The sequence below is a fragment of the Heliangelus exortis genome, chromosome 2, assembly GCF_036169615.1.
Source record: "Heliangelus exortis chromosome 2, bHelExo1.hap1, whole genome shotgun sequence".
In the NCBI taxonomy this organism is placed as follows: Eukaryota; Metazoa; Chordata; class Aves; order Apodiformes; family Trochilidae; genus Heliangelus; species Heliangelus exortis.
In genome coordinates, this window is record NC_092423.1 from 35,898,458 (window position 1) to 35,923,703 (window position 25,246).

At 36.0% G+C, this 25,246-nt stretch overlaps 1 protein-coding gene and 1 long non-coding RNA gene across 3 annotated transcripts in view; one reads left to right on the top strand and one right to left on the bottom strand.

Annotated features, from left to right (window-relative positions):
* The window catches only part of LOC139792353 (uncharacterized), a 414,091-nt gene that overhangs the window by 186,018 nt on the left and 202,827 nt on the right, over positions 1-25,246 (top strand). The window lies entirely within an intron of this gene.
* The window catches only part of KCNH8 (potassium voltage-gated channel subfamily H member 8), a 170,537-nt gene that overhangs the window by 44,648 nt on the left and 100,643 nt on the right, over positions 1-25,246 (bottom strand). Inside the window, exons 6-7 of the mRNA XM_071735531.1 lie at positions 21,523-21,680; positions 16,040-16,247 (exon numbers count right to left, since the gene is read on the bottom strand). Of these exons, the coding sequence (XP_071591632.1) occupies positions 16,040-16,247; positions 21,523-21,680 (366 nt within the window). The remainder of the gene's footprint in view (positions 1-16,039; positions 16,248-21,522; positions 21,681-25,246) is intronic.

Below are 25,246 nucleotides of genomic sequence, written 5' to 3' on the forward strand. Positions count from 1 at the left end.
GTGTGCATGACTCTGCATTATTGAATAATCATGGCTTATATTCTCATGGTGATTACTCATTTAAGGTATTCAAGTTCTTCTCAAGTTCTTTTTAATCCTTGTCTAGCCAAAATGCTTTTGACATCTGCAACTTTTTTTCTGCTAAAACATTTGCATTTGTTTCCCAGACTATTAATAGACTCAGTAGTACCATTCCTACTGCTTAATCCTGTGGAACACTGTTATCCTTTCATTGTCACAAAATCTGATCATTTGTTTACAGGTTTGACCTATGGTGGAGTTTTGCCTGTCACATTAGGATAAGCTGCCAGGTACCAGAGCAGATTGTTTTAGGATTAAAGACCTCCAGAGATGACAGGAGCAATCATACTTTTGACCACTGGTTCTGGAAAACTGTAAAAGTGGCAGGCCTTACTGCATCAGGTCACAAGGAAAGGGAACCAGGTTTTCTTCCACACAGATTAGAAAAAAAATATGTACTAAAAATAGAAATGCCCACAGTGCTGAAGGTGTCACATAGCTGCAGGTTCTAGGACTGTGGAAGTGCAGCTCCATCATATGTGACTGAATGGTATAGTTGCATGATAGTGAAAACTGGGGATGAGTTTAAGATCTTTTCAAAATTAAGATACTTAATCGATGCTGTATGTGTAAGAGGAAACTTGGGCTGCATCCATATGGCATGTCAACAAGTTTAGGCTACAAAGGAACAGCTCTGGCCTAGAAGTTATATTTGAAGAAGAGAATTAGCTGACAAGATAAATGAAAGTTAAGTGGCAGTGCATGAAATTTAGACTAGGTGGGCAATTATGTTAATTCAACAAACACAGTAATTGCATGTCAATGAGGAACCATTTGCTTTGGTCCTTATTTTGCTAACACACTCTCCTGCAAATAGTAGACACCTAAAATTAGAAAGGAAACAAATCTGAGACAAATAAAAGACATTAACTTTTCTCTAAAGCATTGAAACCGCTTAAAAATATTAAAGTAATTACAAAAATAATTTATTCTAAAAATTTCTTTTTTTCCTTTTTTTTTTTTTAACTGTAGGGGCACTCAAGGCTCCCCTCTGTGACCTGGGACACAGAGGCCAGGCAGGCAACAGCAATGCTGCCAGGAAACTCCCATGCAAACAGCAAGTGTGGCAGTTACCTCTTAAGAACATCATTTGGCAGAGGTATTTACCCTCCACAGTTTGTAGCATCACCTTTCTTTTTCCCTCATAAACACACCATTTATTTTCAAATCTAATTATAGCTATTTTAATATTTTCCTCTATTTTTCTTTGTCTGGGTCATGATCCTTGGTACCATTCTTATTGAGATAATGAAGACTTAACTATGCTAACCTTGCACAAGCAGATTATTCTTAACCTTTGGGCTCAGTGGACTTTTAAGTGCCAACAGAACCAAGGCACATAGATATTACCATGATGGCAACTACAGAACGTTTTCTCCAGATATATTTAAAACTTCATACATTTTTGCTTGAAGGAACACCCACATCAGAGACAATAAAAGCCACCAAAAAAAGAGAAATCCCTATATTATGTAAACAAAGGGGAAAAAATCGCCCCTTTTCTATCAAGCACTCTATAACTCTTTGTACTAAGTAGATAAAATCTTTAGAGGGGAGAGGAAAAATTTTATAAGATTTCATGCTTGAGATCTGAGATACTCCTTAAAACCTACTGCATAAACTGAAAGTTTCATTCACATAAGTGCTATATATCATTTACTTCTATATGTGAAATCGTTAACATCATATTTTTGTGAGCCTGTAAACAATGGCAATAACAGGAAAAGTAATGTGAAAAGAAAAAGAGATGAGTTTCAAAACCATACCCTTCTGAGAAACAAAGTTTCATGAGATGGCATTCCTCTACAAAATTATATATAAAGATTCATGAGAAGCATCCTCCTGAATTAAGAAATTAAGTAAGAGATGCACATGCGCCAAATTCCAAGGCCCAAACATGCTGAAATGTGGGCCATATCTTTTCATCTAGTTAATTTCTTTATTATAGATCAAATAAAGAAACCAAACCCACAGGATTTCAACATATGTAACATGAAATTTTAATCCTCTGCCAGATTTTGGGAATTCTGCCACTGATTTTTGAGCATCTGTAACATCATCCAGAGAAAGTTTGACCTTGAAAACAGTGCAGTGAGAAGAGAAAAGCAAAGATTAAAATTGGAGGTCCATGTATGCTCCATGAAGACTGCACACTCAAGATACACCAGCTTCTGTATTCAAAGGCAGGTAACTGAAAAGGTTATATTTGTATCTGGTTCTTTTTTAATGCTTGCCTTAAATAATGAGAATATCCTTTGAAGATGCACTGACTATTTTTCTACTTGAACACTGCTCTAGAGGAAACTACATCTTTCCTTAGATGCTTATGGAAATTTTTTTATTATCTAGAGACATACAGTGAGACAAATGTTTTAAAGACTTCTGAAAACCATGGAATTTTCCAACCTAAATCAATACTTCTTTTGCTTGGAGAATTTTAAGATACAAGCTTAAATTTTGTCAGGCCTACCCAAATTCAATTTGAAAAGTTAAATCCTCTGTAATTCTTCTGTAAGACTTATTAATATCCTGTGTAAGTAAATTGGCTGTTTTATTTCTAATTAAGTATATACTTAGAAGCTACCATAAAAAATAATTACATTTCATAGAGCTTTAACTCATGTAACTCGACAAAGTCATAAGAAGATATTGACCCATTGTTCTTGCTGAAAATGTAATTTTCATGGTGCTGTAGCTATTCAATAAGCTTAGTGGTTTCAGGAAGAAGTGCTCAATCAAGAGATTAAACAAAAAAAAAAAAGAATCTAAGATTTAATTGTGATGTTGCTGATAAGAACAGAAACACAGCTGAGCCCACAGAAGTGCTGAAAATCTGACAATTAAGCTTTAATTTTCTTACAAAACTCAACTGAATTGCAGGTATCCCTGCTTAGAATGAGAAAGTAAAAATTCTGTATTCTCATGGTAAAACTGAGTCCCCCTTGGAGGTACACATAAAATTCCATTATGGGTAGGATATAATTTCTTGCAATCAACAAAGTGTGGTCTGTTGTTGTGGTAAGTTGTATTTCAGTTTGGAAGTCCATAAATTCAAGAATAGATATTTTTTTGTCCTACAGGTGGTTGACTACCTTGGCACATTCACAGCTTGTGAATGGTAGAGCAATAGGCCAGATACAAAACACTTGTAATGCTAGCATTTTACTATGAAGCAATGCTAGAAAGATATCTTTAAAAAAATATTGGATGGTCACAAGTAAGAATAAGGTGGAGTTCTGCAGCTCTTCTGCCAAATACAAAATGCTGCACAGTCTACAAAACACAACGCACATAGATTGCCAACAATTGCACGCATTTCAAGTGCCCGTTTCTAGGCAGAACCTGGATATATTAATGAATTAAAGATCAACATTACTAGATGAAGTTCTATCTTATTTTGTCTGCAAAGTAAGGTTTTCCTCTTTTACTTTTTTTTCTGCTGGGCTTGACAAATCCCTGAGGACCACCCCAGACACAGTTCCACAATTAGAACAGAAAATGTTTCTTAAGATGGTAGAGAGTTCATGTGAATTAGCTGCTTACATTTCTCCTTCATCAGGTGCTCTCCTTCATCTAAAAATATTTTCAGAGAAGCCATTTTGTACCTGAAGCTACAGTGAATGCTTGTGAGGGGAAAGAAGGGAGTGATACTTGGAGAGATATGTCCCTTTTGTGGAGCTCAAACACAATCTCCCAAAAGCTGACTGGTGTTCTGCATGATTGCAAAGGTTACTACTGGAGGACTTTTCACCCAGGACCATTTGCTATCTGGAGGGGGACCTGGATGGCTGAGTTTGTCCTGCTTGCTGGGCTGTCCCTGCAGGCTGAGAAAGCAGGCTCTGGGTGGCTTGAACTCTCACTTCTACACTGTGTTGCTGCCTTGTTGCCACATAAGGCTGGATACTGCATCTTTGGAGCACCCAACTGAGAGTCAGGAGATGTCTAAAAAATTCCGACAGCTCTACAGCTCTTTTATTCATATTGGTGAAGAAGCTTCCAATATATCTATCCAACAGTTGCATAATATATCACAATAAAGATTTCCCTTACAATAGAGATATATTTATTTCAAGATAGAGACCTGCTATAACACATAAAAGAGCTATGTATAAGAGTTTTAGAGCTAACTCAACAGATTGGCAAAGAACACATTCTTCTTGATATTTAATGATTACTCTCTAAACATTTATACTTACAGATGCAAAGAAACAGATATAAATGGTAAATTGCACCTGCATTTCTGCAGAACTAGGTCATAAACTCCTTTACTCTCATTTATCAAGGAGCAGATAAATCTGAAAAACAAATGTACTGGAAACTCTTTTTGTCTCTGATAACGATGTACAGCAATTTGTCATTTGGCTATATTTGGGCATGTGGGAGATTTAAGTCCTTTCTTTTTCAAGTCAACAGTTATTTTTCTCTTCTACAGTTCATTGAAAGGATGAGATACGGATATTTTTTTATATAAACCTTCCACACAATACATACAGAGTACTATACATAGCTGCTAATTTTAATAAAACCTTTGATTTTTACTAAGAAGTTTTTATAAATAGCTGTAATGCCATTAATTTATTTGTAGAGAAGATAAATTCCGTTTGTCCCATCACAAAAATAAAAAGCCCAAGATTTCTTTTAGGCTTAAACTAAATTAAATTAGTAACATAAGCAAATAACAGTATTTTTGTAGTAGTGTATACTGTTCACTTAATTTTTAGATTACAGGTAAAACATAGAAGTCTAAACATATAGCTAATTTAAGAAACAAAACTGCATGCATGTAATTAGAAATATATACATAATTTGGAAATCATCTCCTTTTAAGAGACTGTCATACTGTAACTTCACAACATTCCTGGTTATTGTTGCCTAGGCAAACTGGCTCTTAATGTCCTTTCCCAGGCTATCAAACGACTTGCAGATAAGCTTGGAATTAGAAACATTAATGCTTCAAGTCCATTCAGAGCAAAGAGCATATCTATCTATGCCCTCTTGCCCTCTTTGCTTCCCTGTGCCCATCTGTTAGAGCTTTTCTTATATTTAGAGTTTAATAGCCTTTTGGACAAGAGCAGTCTTTTTATCCTGTGTTAATTCAGCAATAGAGACAAGAGCTTCTTGACCCATAACTAGGATTCCCGGTGCTGTTGTAATAAAATTAATGGAAATGTCTTTTTTTTTTTTTTTTTACAACTCTCAGAGGAAGTGCTAGAAACCTGCTTTGCAGTTTTATGTTTGGCATCCAAATCATGACAGAAAGGGTTTGAGCTCTTACAGGTGATGCATTCTTGTCTTAAGAAATTAGTACCATATCCAAGTCTTTGAAACAAAGACTTTATTATCAAAATATGAAAAAAAAAAGCCCCCCCCCAAATCAAAACCTTAAAGAGTGCCAGTTTTGAAGTTGGTGGCAAAACCTCGGATCTGTGTGCATGTAGCGAGGCATAGTTAATAAATTTATCTCACTTCTGCCCTGATGTTCTCACCTGCCAGAGAAACTCTGGCTAAAATCTTACTGTGGTTTATTTACATGGCAATTTCTTGATCCTAACCAGTGAGTATATTAAAAGTCTCAACTGCGAATCAGCAAATGGATTTTTCTGGGGGCAATCAATACCTTAAAATCTGTAAAAATCTCTGTAAAATAAAGCACTATTTCTTTAAAATGGCAAGGTATCAAGAGGACAGTTTTTTTATAAAAGCTGTGAAATATGCTACACCTATTCTGCCTATTTAACCAGCACTGATCTGTGAGAGTCGAGCTGTTTACTCCTGGGCTCCTCAGTAAGAATCCTCTCAAAGCAGAGACTCTCCCTGACAGTCAATATCTTCCCTGCTCCCGACGCTTCCCCCACTCCAGCAATCAAGACAATTCTCAGAAGCTTCTACCTGTTCAAATGCAGCTTCCTGGTAAAACAGGGCAGATGCATCAGCACAGAAATTATTTCCTTTGGTAGGTCTAATTACAAATAAAAGGGTAATTGCAGAACTGCAACAAACCCGTGCTAGTTTCCAACTGCCTAGATCGTGTAATCACACATAGGATGATGTGACAGTCTGGAGTTCAGTTTGGGTCACTAGAGACTGTTGCAGTCCACATGACATCAGATTTTCTTTGTTTTCTATACTAATAACATCCCTGTTAGTCAGATAACAGCTAAGCATGCTAACCCTCAACACAATCCTCTCTTTGCTTGCTCCACAGATCTCTCAACATCGTGCAAGTCTGTTCCTCTGAATTAATACCTAAGGAGCGGCTTTGCTGTTTTGGACACTGCCCCAGTGAGGCAGTCATATGATGAACAGTATTAACACTTTAATCACTGTCACCTTGTCTTAATTTTCTAATCCATGAATCTACAGCCTAAATAGCAATTTTCAGTATGATTTTTTTTCTTTGTGTCATGTGAATCAAGTAAGTTGAGATCCGCTTTTGTGAGGGTAAAATCAACGGGATGTTTTACATCAGATTCTATCTTAACATAATAGCAAAACAAGAATTTCCAATGTTAATTTGCAGTGTTGCTTGATGTAAAAAAGGGAAAAAAAGTAAAGAAGAAAGATAGCGTTTTAATGAGAAAACACACAACATGTTTAAAGTTACAGAGCTAAAATGTGTCTTCAGTTCTGACAGGTCTTTTTAAAATGTGTGCCATAAGGAAATCCTAAATTAACTTTTTAAATCTATAGCTATCTTATACATGACAATGAAAAATGATTTATAATAATTAGGTATAATTATTTTTACAGAATATGGCTTGTGTAAAGCTTTATAGAATGCACAAAAACATGACATACCCTCACAACTCCACATCGGTTCCTCTTATTGAAAATAGCAACAAGTTAACTCTAAGCACTGTCACCTCAAATGAGGAAAGAAGCATGAATATTTTCCAAGGTATGTGAAAATGGAAAAAAAATCTGGAGAGAAGAGAGCCTTCAACAATTTCTTCTTTTATATATTGAAATTTTTTTTTGTTCTGGTAGCAGGAAAACCCTTCTTTAAAAAGCACCTGTTTTGTTGAAGGGCAGGAATAAGGATAAATAAATAGAAAACAGGAACACACACAAAGGACATTTATAGATTAAAAGTGTAAGGCATGCTAGTGCTTTGGAGGAAAAGAAAAGCAATCTTAGTTATGAGATGGTTGTGGAATGCAATATGTCATTCTAAAACCCTAGGATCTCTACCTGTGCGATGGGCTGAAAGAGGCAATCCAATCAAATATCGAAGCAGCTGCTGAAAAGATTTCAAAATATATACCAAAGGCTTTGCAGGTTTAAACTGGATTGAGACATCAATTAAAACATCTAATTTGAATAGCCAAGCCATGAGCCTTGAAACCAGAAGTAGTAACTTCTGAGAAATCCTAAAAGAAGGTCCCCTTACACCAACCTGTAATGGACACTTCAGCAAACAAAGATCTCCAAGGAGAAGAGCGTAACCCTGGAACAAGCAACCCAAAGAGATGGAGGCCTCTCCAGGACTTGGATGGAGCAATCTGTTTCTGATCTGATGTAGTACCGGTGGTAGCCCTGCTTCAGCTAGATGGCTGGACTAGATAAACCTTAGAGGTTCATGCCAGCCAACATTTCTACAACTTAAAGTATAAAAGTTAAGGGTGAAAGAGTCTGATATAATTTCTAATTGACTGAGCAAGGGGTTTACACACAATATTCGCAACTTTCGATAAATTATACATCATAGTATTTCTGTTGCAGAAGCCTTGTGGAAAGATCACAGTGTTATTTTACATTTCGTGACTATTCCCTGTTATGGGATGCATACTAGGCACATTTACCCTCTATGTGTGGCACTGAGAATTTCTACTATGGATGCAGAAATTGGTCCAAACCAGTTTTTCCACTGATACAAAAACTGCTCTGTGGAAATAATGAATGAGACGTGGGCAATCTGCAGTTAGACACAGCAGGACACTTTCAACTTTGTCAGACCTCAGGGCTTTATCCACACACCAGACTTTTACTTTTCACTTAAAAATTGTCCAAAAATTTCATCCTTGGTAAAAAACCTTGGAAAAGTATTAATAACTACATAAAAACCTCATACTCCATTTAATAAGGTACTTTCATCCCTGTTTTTTTCTGGGCTGAAAATCCAAGGGGGTGTCTCAGTCCTGGGGTATTTTTTGATTGCTAAAATGGTTCAATCAGAAGGTAAAGTACTGTGCATAAAGGAAAATATAGTTTAATCAAGGAACTGAGCCTGTACAAAAGAACAGCAGGGAAGAATAGCAGAATAAAATCTGCTAAGGCCAAAAGCAGCTGAGATACAAATTATTGTTAAGCTAAACTCAAGAGAAATGTTTCAGTTCAGTTCAACAAATGACAATTTGGTTGGGCACAGCTCTAAAATAAAAACAGTGGTTTGGGTTTTCAAATGCAAAATTGAATTATATTTCATGGATATTAAAAAAAATTAAATTTATATTTTAGATTCTGACAAGATCTTGTATGAACAGGCCTGAAAAGAGGAATGATTTTAAAGAGAAACCTTTCTAGAAAGTATGTTTTACATATAAAACAGGCAGAAAAGTAGGGTCAGGTTTTCAGATAAGATTTTATGAAACCTTCATTTGTGACTATAGGTTTTTAGCATGCGCAGACAGGTTTCTAGTCATACTTCCAGCACATGTCCAAGTGATTACAGCTATGCATACATACCCCTTGTCATAGTTAAATTTCTCTGTGTCTCCTCTAACAGACTGACAAATAAGTGAAAAACTACGTGCCCCTGCTTGCATGGTACTAAAAATTGTAACTATGATTATCTGTGAATACTATTTCCTCTTCAAAAACTAAATGAACTCTTTCTCTCCCTAATCATGCTTATTCAAAAGTGTAATCCAATTAGCTAAAAGCAAAGATTTTCTTTAATAAATATTTCACACTATAAACTTCTCCAAAGTTGATCTCATAGAGTATTCCAGAACTGTTTTAACTACTTAGGTAAGATATCCAGCAGGCTTTAAAGAAATATTTTTTAGTTGTTTTGAAAGGAATCAGTACTTTTGTTCACTATAATTGCATCATGATTTCAATACATTTATCTATTTTGGTTCTTAAGGCTAGAAACTGCAAACATCAAACATTAGTTCATGGAAAATGTGCACATTGTGTGTACAGTAGCAGCATTACTTTTACTGAGGAGTAAAACTCAAAAGGATTAAAAAAAACCCACTAGAAATAGTTAAAAGCTTTTAAGTGGAAGGCATCCTCTTGGGGTTTAAAATTCCATTTCAGCTGCCTTAGAATACTTCAACACTGTGAAATACTTCAGTACTGTGATATAACCTTGTATTTTTTCAAAGAATGTACAATAGAATAAATGCTGTTTGAAGCTATGAAACTTTTTGAAAGCACTTATCTCACAAATAATTACAAAGTAATCATGTTTTGGTTGTCTAGTTTTTTGCTATTTATTATTCCTGTATGACAGTCCAGAGGCTAATTATTTCACATAAGTGCTGCAAGAAAGAACTCAAAATACTTGGCTTAGTGTCTTTGACACTGATGTCTCAAAATACTTCACAAAAGTGGTAACCATCAACCATGTCCTTCATATATTAAGTAGAAGTGAATTTTCAGCCAGATCAACTCATTTTCCCCCCCAGCCCCAACAAACACAATAGGCAGGTATGTATATTCTGCACAGCAATGGACCTTCTTCACACACCCCATGTCAATATGACATAATAATTAATTTTACGAAATTGCATATGCCAGCACTCATGCCTGACACAACTATATTTTTAATTCTTTGTCTTAAAGTTTTCTATCAAAAAATTTGAAGAAGCCATAGCTCCAAAGTAATTGTTTCTGCCACTACCAGTGATAAAAAATTTAAAATACCAATAATCAAAACCAAAAGGAAGCAGACTGAAAGGGAGATTAAAATCAAACATTCAGATACAGAGATGATAGATTGAAATGTACAACTGATCACAGGTAGTGCATGATGTCTTTTGCAGTTTAGTAAGTATGAAGTTCATTCCTTCCTTGCAAGGATTCATTAATCTACACATGCCAATCCTAACCTAATGGATGTGTGTGTTTGAAGTGGTAAAACCAGACAAATATTTTATAGTAGAACAGTTTTCTTTTCCAAGAGCCTTGGAAATATACAAGTACTTTTTCTGGCAGTGAAGAGGATCCACTTCTGTCAATGCAACAAAATAAAATGAACTGCAGTGCTCTACAGGCACAATCAGAAAAGACCAGAGTGGGCTGGGAACCTGTGCCAAACCTTGCTGCCTGCCTGAGAGCAAGAGAGCAGGAGCCAGATGAAGTCTTTCCCGAAACTCCAGTTGTAGTTCATTATTAGTAACTCTTAATAAGCTGAACACTTTTTGAATTTACTAGAAGCTGCTTTTTCATAGGTCTAGACTGAAACTGCAGAGGGTAGGTCTGGAATCCATAGGTACACACATGTACCTGCATCTACCTACCAGGATCAAAAAGTGATCACTGCTTAGCACTGTACTGTTACCCCACATCTTTTGTTAGTTGATTTAGCTGACAGCCCTAATATTGGAGAGCTGTAATCACAAAATATCTCATTTTGCATACTTTTTAAAAAGTAGCTTCTTGGTTGTCAATGTTGCTAAGAATATGTTGAACATTGAAGTCTCGTTTCTTGTTTTCACAAGTGCTATAAGTTATAAAATATAAATTATATATATATATATGTTATAAAATATAATATAAATAAAATATAAATAAAAAATAAAATATAAATAAGTTATAAAAAATGAGCAAAAACCTGAGATGAGAGTGGAGTTAATTTATTGAAATAAAGATTTAAATAGCTGAAAAATACCCTTTGCTTACCTGACTTTAAAACATCTCCCAAAGTAAAACATACAATTTATTTTCCATAAAGGAACAGGCACTTATGCATGTATGTACATATGTATGTATTTATTTATTGTTGACAACTCCTCCATAGTCAGAACATTGTGTTACTGTTGGTGGACTTATAAAATCTTGCAGCTGGATTTCTAGTGGTCAGGAAGGAAATTTTTTTTGGAGACACTTACACAAATCATACCTGACAGCTTTGACTATCTAGGGGAGCCAGCATCCTGACTCTTGGCCTTCTTCTCATCTCCTCACTACACTCAAAACAGCTGAGTTTCAGCAGCTCGTATGGTTCTCAAAGAACAAATGCCTGTAGCAGCAGGAAAAGTTTTCAACATTATCTATTCCCCTTAGAGATAGATCAAGAAGTAATTTCTCATATTTGAAGAACTTGAAGGGGGCTATCTTGGTATACACTAATTCAAAACAGCAGACAGCAAACAAAGAGCCCATGCCTAAAATCTTATACCAGTTAAACCTATAGAAAAAAGAGCCAATGTACTGAAGTCAGTGGAATTAGAGCAGTAGGATCAGCCAGAATCCTCTTGAGTCTAGTCTCTACACCACATTGGCTCACAGAAAATTGATCTTATTTTTACAGGTTGCTGAAAGTCATGCCATGTCTCAGCATGTATAAGGGAAAATCAGGACAGGGAGCATAACACCATCTCGGGTAGGTGGGCATGACCAGCCCAGGGGTCATGTTTTTATCAGACATTCGAGTCAAGGTGCTGCATGTGGAACAGCAATTTACTGAGATGGGAGAGGTTGCTGAGGTAATGTTTCTAGTTTCTCAATACTACATATCTTCCAAATGCCTTTTGTAATCAGTTAAAATATCAATACTGGAGATAAGCAAGAGATCCAGATTTTAACATTACTACATTGTTATATGTCCCAACGCCACCACATCATGAAAGTGCATGAATAATATTCCCAGACACCACATCTTTCTCATTTTGCAATCCTCTGGCAAAATTTGTGAGTGTAACAATGTTTTTATAAATTATTTGCAATGACAATGTTGTCTAAATAAGAACAAAAAATGAAATAAAGGCTTACAATTAGGCTTAGCAAGAACAAAGCAAATACATTTTTCTGCTCTGGGTATTTCATAGGGAGGCCTTTATTACTCCCATTGTTGTGATTAAAGTGCAAATTAAGCACCTCATTTGTTTAAATTAGCCAGAGAAATAGATACACAGAAGCAAATGCTACTCCCACTAAAGTCAGTGTTGTAAGATCTGGGCTATGGTGCATATCTGATAGCACAGCAAGGACCAAAGTATGTTAAGAGTACTGCAGCTTTAAAATGTTTGCTCTAGGTATTAGCAAAACCTCAGTCTTGGAGATTGCCACAGTTTTTCTGAGGAAGCACTTTATCAGAGGGAGCTTTTTTCTCCCTCTGTCTCTCCCTCCACCCCTAAATAGAAACAAACATAAAAGCAAAGAAATATTTTAGTTCTGGACATGTTTTTTCCTTCTAAGGACAAAATAATTCCTGTATTGAAGCTATTGTATGCATTGCAGCATCCATACTCATGATACTATTTCTCCAGGCAGATACCACCTGAGGCACTCCAGTGAAGAACAAAAAGCATATTTTCAAGGGTAAGGTACATTCCCCTTAATAAAAAAAAATCTGTTTCTATGTCTTATATTTTCTTAGTGCTGCTCATTACAAAGCCTCCTAATGCCTGGAATGAACTCTGTATAAGATCTACTGATGGAAACATGAGTCTCCGTATTTGGTATTAATCTAATAAAATTAAAAGTTCAAAATTTAAATTTGTAAATAGAAGACTAATGATCACACTCTACTGTTTGCCTGCATTAAGAAATGTCTTCGTAAAAGAGATTGCTCTCCAACACGGGACAAATTTCCAGTTTAGGCCTTCATACAGGAGAATATCCTCAGTGCCTTACCATAGCACTACCTTTATTAAACCCCAAAGCAAGGTTTCTATTGTGTGCATTATTTTTTGTAATTTATTAGGGTCTCCAGATCTCACTTGATTTTCCTTAATCATTCATTACCTAAACCACACTTACTGTTTTCCCTTTAAGGTAGCACCTGCATGGATGCTGTGAATGGACTGGTCACTTGAAGTTTTCTTAAGGTGAAAAGAAAAGGTAGCTAAATATAACCAGCTATGAATCACCAGAGCAGCCAGACTTACAGCACACAGGGAGCCAAGATTTAACTTCATTGCATTGTCATTCATGTAGCTTGCATGTGGAAAGCAACAGGATTTGAACTAATTGAAGAAATTACATAATCTTCTTTTTCTGTTCATATATGTGACATAAGCTTAAACAGACATTTTATCAGCACTGAAGTGGTCTGTGCAAAATCATGGCTTCATGCCTGGTATCTGGAGTATTTTGGCTCTTTTTTTAAAAAAAAACTGTTTTGTTTTGGTTTTAAAATATTCAAAGTATTAGAAACTGAAATGCCCAAATAAATATTCCAAGTCCTAAAATATTCAACTTAATGCTAGATTGAACTGTAGAAATAACCATTCTGAAAGATACACACCTAATATTGGTAGCAGCCTTGCAGGAGTCATTGCAGTGTAATTTTTATTATACATTTACATATCTAAATATTTTAGAGACTATCCCTAAAGGTCTGCATTACAGACAAAAATGAAAAAACCCACACTTTTGGAAAATAACTAAAATGAAATTAGGCTGTAAGCTCAATAGCTAAGCCCTTTTGCCAGATAGGAGACAAAAGCCTAAGAGTACACTCTCCACTAAGAAGTGCCTTGGCCCATCCAGTGGGGAGGTTTTGGGCTGCAGCTGTGCAGGGAAGGTCACGAAGTGTCACATGGAGATGAGCCAGTGGCAAGATGCTGTTAAGGAGCAGTTGTTTCCTCAGAAGCCTGCTAGAAGATGGACAACCCAGATACAAGACTCTCCCTTGAGATGCAATTGGGAGTTCTGTGAAATGTCTCTTCTCCAGTTCAACTGAGATTTGTTCTAATGAGGTTGCTGGCATATTTACTGCCATTGCCCATGAGAGGACAAATCTGAGGGGTAAAAGTTAATGTTTTGATAGCAATAAATGCCAAGAGCCCCAGGGCATACGAGAAGAATTTTCTGAATGTGGCCTTAGCTCAGGGAAAAGGGAGAGAGACAGGTGGCATGGGGACTACTGCTGCAGCTCCCGTATGGAGACGGGATGCAGTCCATCCTCATCACTGGGACTCCAATGAATGCTTTGAAATCAGTTATCATTTGTGGCCTACATAAGCTGAAAATGTGTCTTCATAGCAACCTCTAGATAGGCTCTTCTTTTTATTATTACTATCATTATTATTATTATTTGGATTTGTTTTTCTGTTCAGACCATTTGACCAGTTTGTGCACAGTGGGCTTCCTTTATACATTCTCCCCTACAGCTGCAGTCTTTTCTTTGAGAGATCTGCACTCTATGAGGAGTTCAGCAGCAGGTCACAGACCTTTTTTTACAAAGGGAAGGAGAAACAAGAACAAAAAGACTCTGCAAAGTTTTCAGTAATCTGTGGACAAACAGGAGGGGTTTATTTATTGGACTTTCTCCTTTTCCTTTTCCTGACCCAGGATCCACACCTCATCTAATATCAGGCACCCTTATAATAAATCTAATTTTCCCTTCAGAGTTATTGTTATAGATCTATTTAACAGAGTTAAGAAGGAAGAAAAAAATTAAATGATGTAAGAATAGGGCATACTGAAGTTAATAGATTCAGGCTAAAGGTAAATACAAGTAGAATTAAAAAGGCAGAAAACAAGAAACCAGAAAGAAAAGGGAGAAAAAGATATGTTTAATATTGATACAGCATCTGAGAAAGACATCAAAAGAAATGTACCTCTACAGTAAACCCAGGATGACCCAGATGGGAAGATGTGCAGTATCAGCTGTTACACTAGCAGATAACACACATTCAGTGGTGCTCAAGCATCTGGGGATGCCAGGATCCTACATAAGGTATGTTCTTACCCTGCTGTACCATAACACAGGGGCACAATCCTTGAAAATAATAAAATAATAACTAACCATTAAAAAAAATAAATAAAGGAAAACAAATGAGTTAACTTGGAATGCTCAGTGAAATCAGAATTAAAGCTTGGGTGGAAAACACTTCATCTGCTGTGCAAAATATCAAGCCTGCAAAACAGCTAGCAGATATTTCCAAAGGGAGTTTTTAACTTGAAGGCATTTCAGGGCCTATCTTTTCAACGTACAGCAAGGAGCTATCAGCACACTCGAGGGAATGTCTCTGTTGAAGAATTTGCCTTATTTGCAAAAACAGGATGAACTTCCTCATCTACTGTTCTGCACAGTCTGTGCAGTCTATCTAGATCTTTAGTGTCCCAAACACTGATTCAGTCTTCAAAATCTCGCTGTTTTCCACTTCTTACACTGTCTTGTCATTTTAACATTCTTTTCAGACTGACCCAAAATTCAGAGCAGCAACTTCTTCAGTCAGAAGTTGCCCACAAACTGGTCTTTATTTTTTACTGAATATTTTTGTTACCACATTATCCACATGTAATTTGGGAAATTCCTTCAGTAAAGGTTTTAAACATCCAGTGACCGTAAAAACAAAAACAAAAACAGGAAAAAAAAAAAAAAAAAAGAAAACCCTCCCACCCCCTGTCACTAATTTTAAAATTTAGGATTTAGAACTTTGCAAATTAAAGACATATGTCAAAGCTCACACGTACAGTATTCACAGATGAAAGGCAAATTCTCCCTGGCTAACTAGACAGAAATGTACTTCTCAATTTACAAATTTAGAGAACGCTTCTTACTAACTAAATTTTGAAAATCGTGAGATAAGCAAATTGTATTGAATTTATATGACTTGGTGAAGAGTCAAAAATTTTGAGTGAATTTTTCTGTCCTCTACTCGTTAGGCAGTTAACTCTCAAGAAATATGTACATTCAACACAGAACCTGCTTGCTAGTCTAATACATAATTCACTAAATAATTTTACAAGAATAAAATAAAATTACACGCTTGCACACGTATGCACGCACACACACGCATACATATATCAGTATCTGGTGGAAAGAAGAACTTACCTATATCCCAGGTCAGGGGGTTGTTCTGTTCCATCTCCCTTTTCCCAATGACATACCAAATGCAGGCCATCCAGTGTGCAAGCAAGGCAAACATGGACATGAGGAGCGTGAGAACGATGGTGCTGTGCTGGGAGTAACGATCCAGCTTCTGGAGGAGACGCAAGAGGCGCAGCAACCTCACTGTCTTCAGCAGGTGGACAAGGGAAACCTGGAGGAAGAGAGGGAGAGAGAAAACCATGTGTCGGCAGTAGACTGCTATCCCACAATTTTTTCGGTGAAATAAAACTGTTTGCTAAAGCTCTGCGAATTCTTGCACTCAGCTGCGTTACTGCATGTTATGCTTTAGCTGAATATTAAGACAGAAGAGAACATTAAGCAGGTGGTTTAAAAAAAAATAATGCTTTCTCTTGCTGTGTACATAACTGTTTACTATTTCTGATTTAGGCCAGCAAACCTGAAATCTTGGGGAAATCTGTTTGTCTTTTTTCACGCAAAGCACTCTTTTGGATTTAATTCTAGAAAAGAAACATAATTGTTAAACTGATAAAGGTTCATTTGATTTCAATATGGAACTACAAAAAAATTGTCTTTGAGAAAATTTCAGTTTTTGCTAAGCATCAAATAGTAGGCATAACTCAGGTGTCTCTGAGATGAAACCTGCTTAATAATGTAAGCCTGTCAGAGGCAACAATTTATAGCATATACTTCTTAGAACAAGAAAGCAGAGAAGTGAGCAGACACTCAGTTTTCTTCAGCTTTAAGCATATGTTCAGAGGCCTGGGCACATTTTATTGCACTCTACTGAGTTCAAAAAGGCTTTTATTAAAACTTCTTAAAATTTCTTAAATTTCTTACCTAACAATTTATTACCCTTTAATTTTGCTAAACCGGAACAGCCCAAAGCTAAGCTTTTCTCTGTCTGTTAACCAAAACCTGAAGTTTTTAATCTTAAACTTGCATTCACTAATAGCCAGGCCCAGGTTGACTGAGCAATTGTGTAACATGCGGGATTTTAGATTTATTCATGAAAAGGATTTTATTCCAGTCTTATAAATTAAATACGTGAGAAACCTGTAAAAAAGGAAATAAAAACTCTACAAATATTTTTTTTTGCTATTACAGTTTTGGTAGTGCATAAGTAACTCTCCCACAAGCTTCTTCATTCAATATTAATTTTTTGGGTTCCTTTTTTCTTTTTTTTTCTTAAGGATCTTTACATTTCTTTCCATGTTAATGGGCAGGGGAAAAAAGAAAATCAACATATGACACATTTAAAATACTTTGAAGTTCACTGCTGTCGAGAATAAAACTTGACATTAGAGCACACAAACAATTACAGGGTCTTCTTTTCTTGCATTTCTTTTATCTATCTTATGTCATCTAGAATAAGTCAATGAAATTAGTTATGTCTGTGGCCGTAAGCACAAGAATATCTGCAAGTCTGGGGCAGAAGGCTGTAAAATATTTGAAGGAATTGGCATGTTCACATATATAATTATTCTAACTGAATTAATTCTAGCTATGGCACTATTTCAACTGCTTCTTTTTCCATGGGAATTCATTTCCCAAAGTCTCCTTTCTTCTCTCTCATCAGATTTTTGGATGAAACCCCATTCAAACTCTTTACACAAAGTGGTCTCTATTCATGACCAATTCTCCAAAGTGTCATGGAAATATATAAACACACATATATGTAGGGATTGTTTATATTCTATGGCCTTCGCATTGCAGTCTTCATCTTTATGTGGGTGTTTATGTTTTATCACATCTAAAACAATTTTAACTTGAGTGAAATGTATTTTTTAACTGTAGTCTTTCAGATAAGAAATTTCAAAAGGGCTGTTACAATAAGTGTACTCTAACAGTCATCACTAGTGACTGAATTAGTGAACTAACCTAGTGACTGACCACTTTTATTGTTACAGAACACTCATATACATAAAAACAGAGAATCAGATATCATAATATTCTTTTAATATGAAGACCTAGACATTTTAAGGCCTACAGACCACCTCATTTCAAAATAATTTCTGCATAAATTTGAGCAGAGAAGTAATTAATCATATGTAATTGCACGGAATTTTCTCATGCCAAACACTGTTCTTGCATTGTGTCCAGTCTGTCACTGGAAGACTTGAAATGCCACTGGGCAGCTTTCTTTTCTATGTCACAAATCCAGAAAGACAAAATGAGGAGTCAGCTCTCATACTTGTGACTGTTTAGATTTTGCTTTGCCCACAGATATAAAATCATCTAAATTTTCCACTTAGTTAATAGTTTTAGACTAGCTGGGTTAACCTTTTTCTGTCAAAATGACAGAGGCAGAATTTTATCTAAAACTAACAGAAACAGAAATAGCATAGTGCTGAGAAGTACTGAGAAATAGTTGCTACACCCTAGTGAAGAAATTCTCTGCTTGGAAGAATCATCACCCACGGCAAAAAGGAATTAATAAGGAAACATGATACATTTTAAGCAACGACAAGTGAGAGGGATCTTTAATCCTGCTTCATTAGTTGGTTTTCTTGAAAAAACAGAACTTTTACCCTATAACCACCAATTTTCACTCAGAGAAGAACAAATCCAATCATTTTAACTAAAGCTTAATGGCCTGGATTCTACTTTGGCAGTATTTCATACCACATTTTAACAGAGTAAGGGATCCTTTCCATTAGATGAATACAGGGGTGGAAGGAGCTGGGGTCTCAGCAGTTACTGTGGTTAAGAACCAATGTGAAGGTCTCACACCTCCAAAGAGACACCCATATACTGTTAGACTGAAATTCCTGCAAGATGTAAAGGCAACAGAGCCAATGCATACACTGTCACTTTTTTTCTTTCAAAATATCTCCAGGAATGGTGAGGAACTCTATATTTGTTTCATGTTTTCTGACTCAACAAATCTCCATTTGAAGAATGACAACTACAACTGATAGCTTGCAGAATTTAGAGCATCCCTAAATGGTTGGCCTTTGTGCTGAGGCCTGAATAGCAAAGCAGTGACATGGTCCCTGATGCCCCTTTTAATGTTCTTATGAGGTAATATTTGAGACTCAATGGAGTAAAAATCTGATAACAGATATAAGGAAATAACTTATTAAAGCAAGAAAGTCAGAAATAAGTGGAATGCAATTGACATCTCCTTCTGCTCTGGAAAAAATTATCTTGACAAGTTTAGAATCATAGAATGGTTTGAGTTGGAAAGGTCCTTAAAGACCATCTAGTTCCAACCCCTTTGCCATAGGCAGGGACACCTTCCAGTAGACCAGGCTGCTCAAAGCCCCACTCAATCTGGCCTTCGACACTTCCAGGGAGGGGACAGCCACAACTTCTCTGGGCAGCCTCTTCCAGTGTCTCACCATCTTCACACTAAAGAATTTCTTCCTAATATCCAATCTAAATTTCCTTTGGTTTGAAACTATTTGTTGGGATGGTAGCAAGGAGCAGCCTCCCACATTCTGGGTTTGTTCTCAGTTACCAGAGGAAAGAGAAGGTTGGTCCTTGATCTCTACTGTGCAGGAGTCTTTACCATGCAGCAGCTCGCTACCAAAGGTGCTCAGAGAAAATGAAGGAAGCTTGGACCTTGCAAAAACTTTTAACACAGTATTTAACTCTCGAAGCATCTGGGCAACTATCTATGTCCGTCAATATTAATTATGAGATTAACATGGCTATATACCATTAATTTCTTGGGCTAAGGGTTAAGGCTCAATCTATTGTTAATTATCTCATTAGGTATCCATTACTAACACAGGGATATTTCAGTGTCCCTGGATATTAGTCACCATGTTGGTGATCTTATCAGGGAAAAAATTTAAAAGCACTACAGACAGGATCTGTGTGTGAATCATGATATAGCAGCTTCTTTGATACTGTGAAATTTTAAGTGTAAAAATAATTATTGGGTAACACTTTCTTTTCCAGAGTCCAGTATGCATATAAGTCTTGCAAATGAGAAAGAAAATTTAAAAAATCAATTTTATTTTTTTCATTTCTCCTTCAAGAAAAAGATTAGACTTGGTTTATTCAGTGAAAATTTCTTCATGGAAATTAAACCAAGACTGCTGGCTGTTTGGTTTTAATGTAAGGGATAAACCAAGATAGTAGTATACTTAAAGGGATTACCCACCAGTTATGAAGAAACAGACTGAAAAATGTGGAAATATTAACTGGTTTTAAAAGGTACTGCATTAGCATCAGATTGACAGTTCTTATAGTAACAAATGGAGTTGAAAGAGAGATCATTGAAGGAAACGTAACTGATAAAACCAAACAGGATACCTTACATGAGAGGTTTCCTGACTAGCATTTTTCTTTGTTTTTTTCTGTTATATGCCTACCTGAACATCTGTCTACTTATCTGTAATTCACATTTGATGAAAATGAGACTGAGTGCTTCTGTTCACAGAAGATGAAAAATCTGAGAATTAGAAAGTGAAAAGCTTAAAAGCCTGTCTCTTATGTAAAAAATCTACAAAACTGAGAAACCTCTGTCAACATTTTTTCCAAAATTAAATTTACTGATTTGGAGAAGCAGGGGCTGTTTACAATATTTTTTGGTTGTTTTGTTTGCTTTTTTCTTTTGGTTTTGGATTTTGGTTTTATTTTGGTTTTTGGTTTTTTTTTTTTTTTTTTGCTTTTCTTTTTTGGTTTTTTTTTTTTTTTTTTGCTTTTCTTTTTTGGGCTTTTTGCTTAGTAGAGATTTATTCTCCATAATCTAATAAGATTATGGGAAGAAAAACCTTTATCCAAACATAGGTAAACCAATACAAATTACATTGGTAATTGATTGGTTACAATTAATTGTAACCAATCATGATTATGACATCACTAGACATTAGACTCAAACATTTTTCAAAGTGGCTTAAGCATTTTGTCACCATATTGCTAAAAAGGATGACTTGAAATGAAAGCCAAATAAATTACAATTTTAAGTAGAAGATCTTAGAACACAGAAAAGGTAGTGACCATGCTGTAATATTTGCGCTCAAAGGTGCCCAAAGGTAAAGAGAAAGATGATTCCTGGCTAAATGAGGACTCCTGACTATATTGACCATAACCCTGATTTTCCTCACCACAGTGACAGTTTATGAGTTTGAAAGTTTGAGGACTGAATATATGCAGTTTAAGAGAGCAAAAACCGTCAGGAACTTCATTTGAGTACAGCAAGTAAAAATGAAAGTAACGGAGATGAAATGGTTTACAAAGTAAGGAAAATTGAATTAAAAAAATGGTACATATGTCTTCCATAATAATGAATGGCCTCTTCAACACCCAATGTGTAATACTTCTAGTCAACATGTACCATTACACTGTATTCCTTGCTTCAGCATCCAATGTGAAAATACTCTACAAAGTTGAAGAAGACACCAACATATTGTAATTCACTTAGTTTTAGTCTCCAGATCTGGAAAAAAAAAATAAATACAAACACCAAACCCCTCTTGAGTAAAGAACAATTGGAAAGTAAGTTTAGTACTTACCACAGTGACGTTGAAAGCATAAAGAAGATCAAAAGGAAGTGCAGCAATTAAATCAATGATAAACCAGGTAGTCACGTAGTGGATACAAATAGATCTTGCTTCAAATATAACTTGGCCAGACTTGCTGACATATGTTGTTCGGAAATTTAAAATAATATCTGCTTGACAAAGAATGAACAGAATCAGAAAAAAAAAATATTGATTCCTGCGGATAACACCAGGAAAGCACTGTAGCACTGTCTTTCTTAAGTATGGTAAAGGCTGGGAAAGAATCTAGCAGAGAAACAGATCAAATATAGTGGTAAGAGTTCCACATATATAAAGTTAAATCAGTTGATGCACATATTTGTTCTTTGTCAGGAGAAAAAAAAAGTTGAAAACATTTAAAACTCACTGATTTCAAAGGGAGCTTGAATTAAACAACCCACATTGTTCTTTAAACAGTACCAAATATTTCTGCAGTATTTTTCTTAACTAAAAATAAGGGTAAGATTGTTGTTGATAAAAATATTTACATTTCTTTTGAGAAAAAAAAAAAAGTACTTTACTTAAAAGAAGCGATTGAAACTTTCTTTTAGTGATAACTGTCCAGCACAGAGAACAAATGTCATCCTCAAGGATAACCACTTGTTTATCAACAGAAAAGTGCTGAACTCTCTTGACAAAAAAGGCTCTTGGGCTCTGGTAGAGATCACAAAAATTATATGAATTGCTTGGTGGTATGTGAATTTTGTATGTTCCTATCTAGCATTCCAGGATGAAGGTTTTCAAGTATGAGATGTAGTTTTGACACATCTTGCCAAAATGCATTAATACCCAGAGAAAAGTTCGGGTCTTGACAACAGAGTCTCAATTATTTTTGCATCCTACAAGACAAAGACTATAATCTGTCCTTGAGCCATGTACCCAGTTTCCACCAACATTACTGAGAACTACTTGTTTAACTTCTACAACAATGGAAAAGAGTGCAGCCAACCATCATTTGCATTTTACAGAAAGATAATTAGCCCGCTGCCTTAAAAATTCTAATGGCTCATATTGAAGACCGTGTCATAAAAGAGAAAGAAGTGATCCGAAGTGTTGGGAAGACATTTTAGAGTGTGACTGACTTTATTTCTCATTTAAAATTAATAACTACAAGCTGATGGTCTTGGCAGCCTGAAAGTCAGTGGACTTTCTTTTATGTTCAGGTTATGAGAGGCAGCTTTCCAGATATTTGTCCAATGTGTTATATACTTGTAAACTGGTATTTGTAATCTAGTCAAGAGTTATAAGGAGGGGATTGCATTCCTTGTGCTCTCTGCCTGTGGCAGCAATGGCAGCACTGTCTTCTATCTGCTAGGTGATACACAAGATTTGCCTTCAGCTGCCTCTTCTGTATGCTGCTCTTGTAGAGATATGGCAGCAGCAGCTGCTAGGGGGGCTGGCTCCACCCCATATACTGGAAGGAGAGTGCAGATGTTATGCAATGGCTTTATTTTCTCTTTTGATTGAAGTATTTCCTCTCCTCACAGCTAGTTTATTGCGTGCTATGCAACGTGCTCCAATTCAGCACATTCCTGATAAAAAAAAGCAAGCTATGAAGTCCTTAAAATTAAGCATACCTCAACTTCTGTTTCTTCATAATTAAAGCACAATGAACAATAACATGCTGGTATCTCAAGTTGGTTTTAATGGAAATCAAGTTAGAACTAAAAAGTAGGTAGTAGTAGGATTACTAGCAGGAGCAATATATTCATCTACTCTTGGATTTCTAGGCAGTTTTGGAGGCTTGAGAACTTTTCTTCCTATTATACACACATGAGAACGAATGCCTACTTTCCAATATGTCTTTTATCCCACACTTGTGATTCAAGGTATGAGAAATGGCTGCAACACCCAGCATGAATGAACAACCAGACTCTCCTCAGACAGTATGTCAAAAGGATAGATTTTGAGAATGTGCTTTATGTGCACATAAAACATTGCTAGCACTGGAGCCATAAAAGAAAAAAAAAGTGTAGCTTTGATATCATTTGCAACCTTTGCACAACCCAGGCAGCAAAATGTAAAAATGAACACTAAATATTGTTTCCCCCATGACTGATTTGAAGATCAAAAATTTTAAAATCAAATGGTTATATGGAACATACACACGGAAAATGGAATTTGTAAACATTTATGCAGCTCTCTTTAAGTATGCCAGATTTTATTAGGTTCTGGCTGTCAGATATTTTCCCCCTTTCCTGATTTTTCCCATTTATCAAGGACATTGTTTTTCACTTTTCCTAAATTTGCTCTCTTTTTTTCTTATTGTAGGTTTGTTTGGTGTTGTTGAGTTTGTTTGGGGTTTTTTTGGTTGTTTTTTTTTTCAGTGCCATTACTTCTTAATCAAGAAGGAGTTGGAAAGGACACTTTCCAAAAATGCTTTTAGTATGATGAGGACAGCCAACACACAGATTTACAGTAAAGGAAAGCAGAGCAAGGGAAAAAGCATCTGACAAGGTTCACCTTAACTAAGTAAATCAACATGGTGTAAAGCAATCTGTCACAGTATAAAATTCCAATGGAAAATTCTGCCTCATTGAGAGGGCAGAATTGCACCTAGTCCGTATTAAAGCAATTTGTGGTTTCCAGAATTTTTCTTTAAAATGGTACTAAAAGAACATAAAAAATGGAAATTGTTTGACTCTCACTGTACCTGCACAACATTGGACAATGATACCTACAGGACTCAAATACTTAGGGTTAAAATTGTCTTTGTTTGGACCAGGCAGATCCACTATTTTATAACAATTTTTTTCCTGCCTTCATAACACAGATAATCAAAGGGAGAAGACAGAAAATCCATGTAGAAATTATTGTTGAGGTCCTGCAATAGTTTCCACTAGTGTTCTTGCAAATGAATTTGAAAATTAAATCCATCCACCTAGTAACTTTACCCAGTTACTTACTTAATTTTAAATATGATGGAGTAGATGACACTGAAGTGAATTATTAACTTATCTAGGTTTGAGCAGGAGATCTGTTGTGATCATGCAGTATCTGTGACAAAGCAGCAATATCAAACTTTACTTCCTTTAGCATATTTTTTGAGATATTCCTCCATGTTTGCTATAATATGATGCTTGGACATTATCATAAGGGAAGCCATGAAGAATTTGAGTGAAAGACCTCTAAATTTCTTGGCAACAAGGTATGAGAATGTTTGCCTAAAGCACTGCCAAACATCAGTATGATATGCTACAAAATTGACCCTGATCTGGAAAGGGGGGTTGGACTAGATGATCTTTTGTGGTCCCTTCCAACCCCTAAATTTCTATGAATTTTGTATGAAAAGTCTAAATTTCCATCTTATCATAGAATCACTGAATAGTTCGGGTTGCAAGGGATCTTAAACACCATTTAGTTCCTATCCCCCTGCCACAGGGGGGATACCTTCTAGTCTACCAGGTTGCTCAAAGTCTCATCTAACCTGGCCTTGAACACTTCCCTGAAGGGGGCATCCACAACTTCCCTGGACAACCTGTTCCAGTGTCTCAGCACTTACAGAGTAAGGAATTTCTTCCTAATATTCAATCTAAATCTACTCCCTTTCATTTTGAAGCTGTCATAAAAAGTGCCTCCTTGTCTTTCCTGTATGTGCCCTTCAGGTACTAGAAGGCTCTTATCTTGTTTAATTCTACTCAGATTTGCATTGAGGTACTAATCTTGTGAATTTCTAGCATGTTAGATGCTGATCTGA